The 2,914-nt window shown below is 28.6% G+C and overlaps 1 protein-coding gene across 1 annotated transcript in view; it reads right to left on the bottom strand.

Moving 5' to 3' along the window:
- Positions 1–588, bottom strand: part of LOC108694601 (nose resistant to fluoxetine protein 6) — an 8,179-nt gene extending 7,591 nt beyond the window's left edge. Inside the window, exon 1 of the mRNA XM_018204181.1 lies at positions 274–588. Coding sequence (XP_018059670.1) covers positions 274–588 — 315 coding nt within the window. The remainder of the gene's footprint in view (positions 1–273) is intronic.
- Between the last annotated feature and the right edge of the window lie 2,326 nt (positions 589–2,914).

Raw genomic sequence — 2,914 nt, 5'->3', positions numbered from 1 at the left:
ATAGAAAAATGCAGGAAATGTTCGATTTAGGATTACCAAACATATTATTAAAAATTGAACTTGAAGTAAAAATTTATAATCTATAATAAAAAAATCCGGTATTATTAAAAACACGATATACTCTCTGGAAAAAAATGTTTCATATATAATTATATATAATTACATAAAAAAATTGACATATTTTAGATATAATTTTATATAATTATATATAAAATGTGTTCATATATGTACACCCTTTTTTCGAGTAGATAATCTCAAGAAGAAAGAACTTACTTCATTTGGTATATTGACGTGATATTGAAGAGTACTGTTGTGTCTGAGATAAGCGACGAAGTAATTCAATTGGAAAGGTGGAAACTCATTCTGCGGATTGCGGTATCTCGTGTTGTTAAATATATGCCGTTTCGCGAACTCGAAGGGAGTTCTGTTCATTACATCAAAGCACTGACTACGACTGCCCAGCCAAAAATTATTTCCATAAAGGAAACCTGATTCGAATTCGCCACTAGAATCCAATGCTTGAAGACAAAAATACACAATTATTATATTTATATTACAACATTCTAGTATATAGTGTTTCTTATTCATTGCTACTTAATCACTGAAACTTTTATTGCTAAAGGCAGGATCATTGTCACTTGCAAAAGACAACTCTTAGATAACTCACATAATTTAGGTATTTTTAAATTTCATTAATCTAACGTCGCAATGCGTGCGTGCGTACATGCATGCGTGTGATGCGCTTCGCTTCGCTATAATAGCCTCAATGATTATTACAAAACATAATTATATAATTTTAATATCATTTTGTGCATTATTATTATGCATTTTATAAATAATATTTGATATAATAAAAAGAGATATAATAAAAAGAAATTGTTAAATAAAATTGTAATAACAAATATGAAATATTTGTTGAAATTTTTGTGACTAAAGTAATACAACGAAGAATAATTTTTAATCGCTCTATTTCGTGACTTATTACTAACTTTCACTCGGATCACTTTTTCATATAAACGATTGTGTTAAAAAATAAAAAACTCGATGTATAAGGAATATATCTATTTGATTAATTGTGTACATAAGAGAGTGTATTCTCAGCTGTAATGTTCTCCAAACTACAGGTATACCGCACAATCTTATGAGATGTAGGATCCTCGAAATGAATTGAGAGAAAATTGTGCGGTGTTGTACGCATAATAAACGCTTTTCTCTCGCATATGCAGTCAAGAAACTAGTTCCTTGTGTAACACGAAGAAAGTTGATTCTGGTACTGAGTGTTTAAACCGAAAGTTACGCGTGCGACATAATCACGGTAGTAATACACTTATACATTGAAAAATATGTTATATAATGTGAATAAATGAATTACGTTTGGAATGCAAATTATACTCCCAAACAGATTGTTTTCCAGTAAAAAAAAGCCTATATTTGAGGTTTAAGTAACCAAAGTAATAAGTGCCACTTTTCAAACTCGTAATTTTAACAATCTATTACATAGACTGCACATTTTAAGGCATGCGAATATATTTTAGAGAAACTTAAAAATTTGTAGCTCAAAAAAAAATCGTTTCGACAACTCTTTGTATTGGTACTATCTAAATTTGAAATCCCGATAAGTCATCCTTTTACTAAATCAATTTTTTTAAATCAATTAACTTAATTAATTGAATAAACTGAATTTACTACTTGAAATAAAAAGTTGCTTTTTATTCAACGTAAGAATGCATGTACAACTAATACTGTATATAATAATTTACATATAATTAATTAAATTAAATATAAAATCTCTGACGATTAATTCAATATGCTGCAAAAGTAATTAGAGAGATCAATGTGCAATGATATCGACGTATAAAATATTTAAAATTTTTTAGATTCATCGCGATTTCTCATTTATATCTAATAGCGTTTTTTCACTGGTAGAACTGGTTCGCCCTGGACTTTAAAGCCGTTGTACAAATCGACGTAAAGATGTGTTTAACAAAAATATAGAAACGAATTAAATTTCGAAATCCTTATTTTATTGTCCTATGATAAAATTTTCGATTGTGCTTTGATAAAATATATTGGGTATTTTATTAATTGAGATATTTCACTTTTACGTTCAGATTAATATACAACGGTTCAATAGTATACAACAGCTTTAATATGCACTGGGTGCGCACCATTTCTGCCAGTGAAAAACGCTATAAATATTAGATGTGTTTGATATCGACATAAGGACGATTGCTATATTACACTTTAAGTATTCGGCCATTATACGCAACAAAATGACCCGACATCCAACTTTGCTTTATATTCATATTATTGACTCAGCCGATTTCTGGAAGTGTAATTTCTGCATGGCAACAACAATTTGTAATTATTTGGTTTGTATAACTGTGATGTGTCTTGCATGCGTAATTGGCCAAAATATAGTAGAGACTAGTAGAGATCATAAGGCCATAATGCGTTTATTATAATATGTAGGGAGAATAAACTTGGTAAATATGGAGGAAAGAATAAGAAATTGACTGATATTCCATTAATTTTCTCACATTTCACTGTGATTGAGCAATTTGTTTATTTTTACTTCTTACACCAAGCTGACTCTGCAAATTGTAGACGACGCTTAACATAAGCAGTAGCAAATTCAACACTTTGATTTCCTTCGCAATACAAAATTTTTCATGCATAAATATGTATAAGTATGTTTATACATAATTATACATTCATGCATGACAAATTTTTTATTGAGTTATTGTTACGTTTTATAGTGTAAGTTTTTTTTGTGTGGCTTTATCTGTGATTAGTGTTCTTTAGTTATTATATTTTCCTCTTATGTATTAATTTAGTTGATGACCTAGGATGGAGCTAAATAATTTTTATGCATAAATATGTATAAATATGTATAAATATATATAAATATATA

This window comes from Atta colombica, unplaced genomic scaffold (assembly GCF_001594045.1).
Source record: "Atta colombica isolate Treedump-2 unplaced genomic scaffold, Acol1.0 scaffold121, whole genome shotgun sequence".
Taxonomy (NCBI): Eukaryota; Metazoa; Arthropoda; class Insecta; order Hymenoptera; family Formicidae; genus Atta; species Atta colombica.
This window is presented reverse-complemented; position numbering and strand designations above follow the sequence as displayed.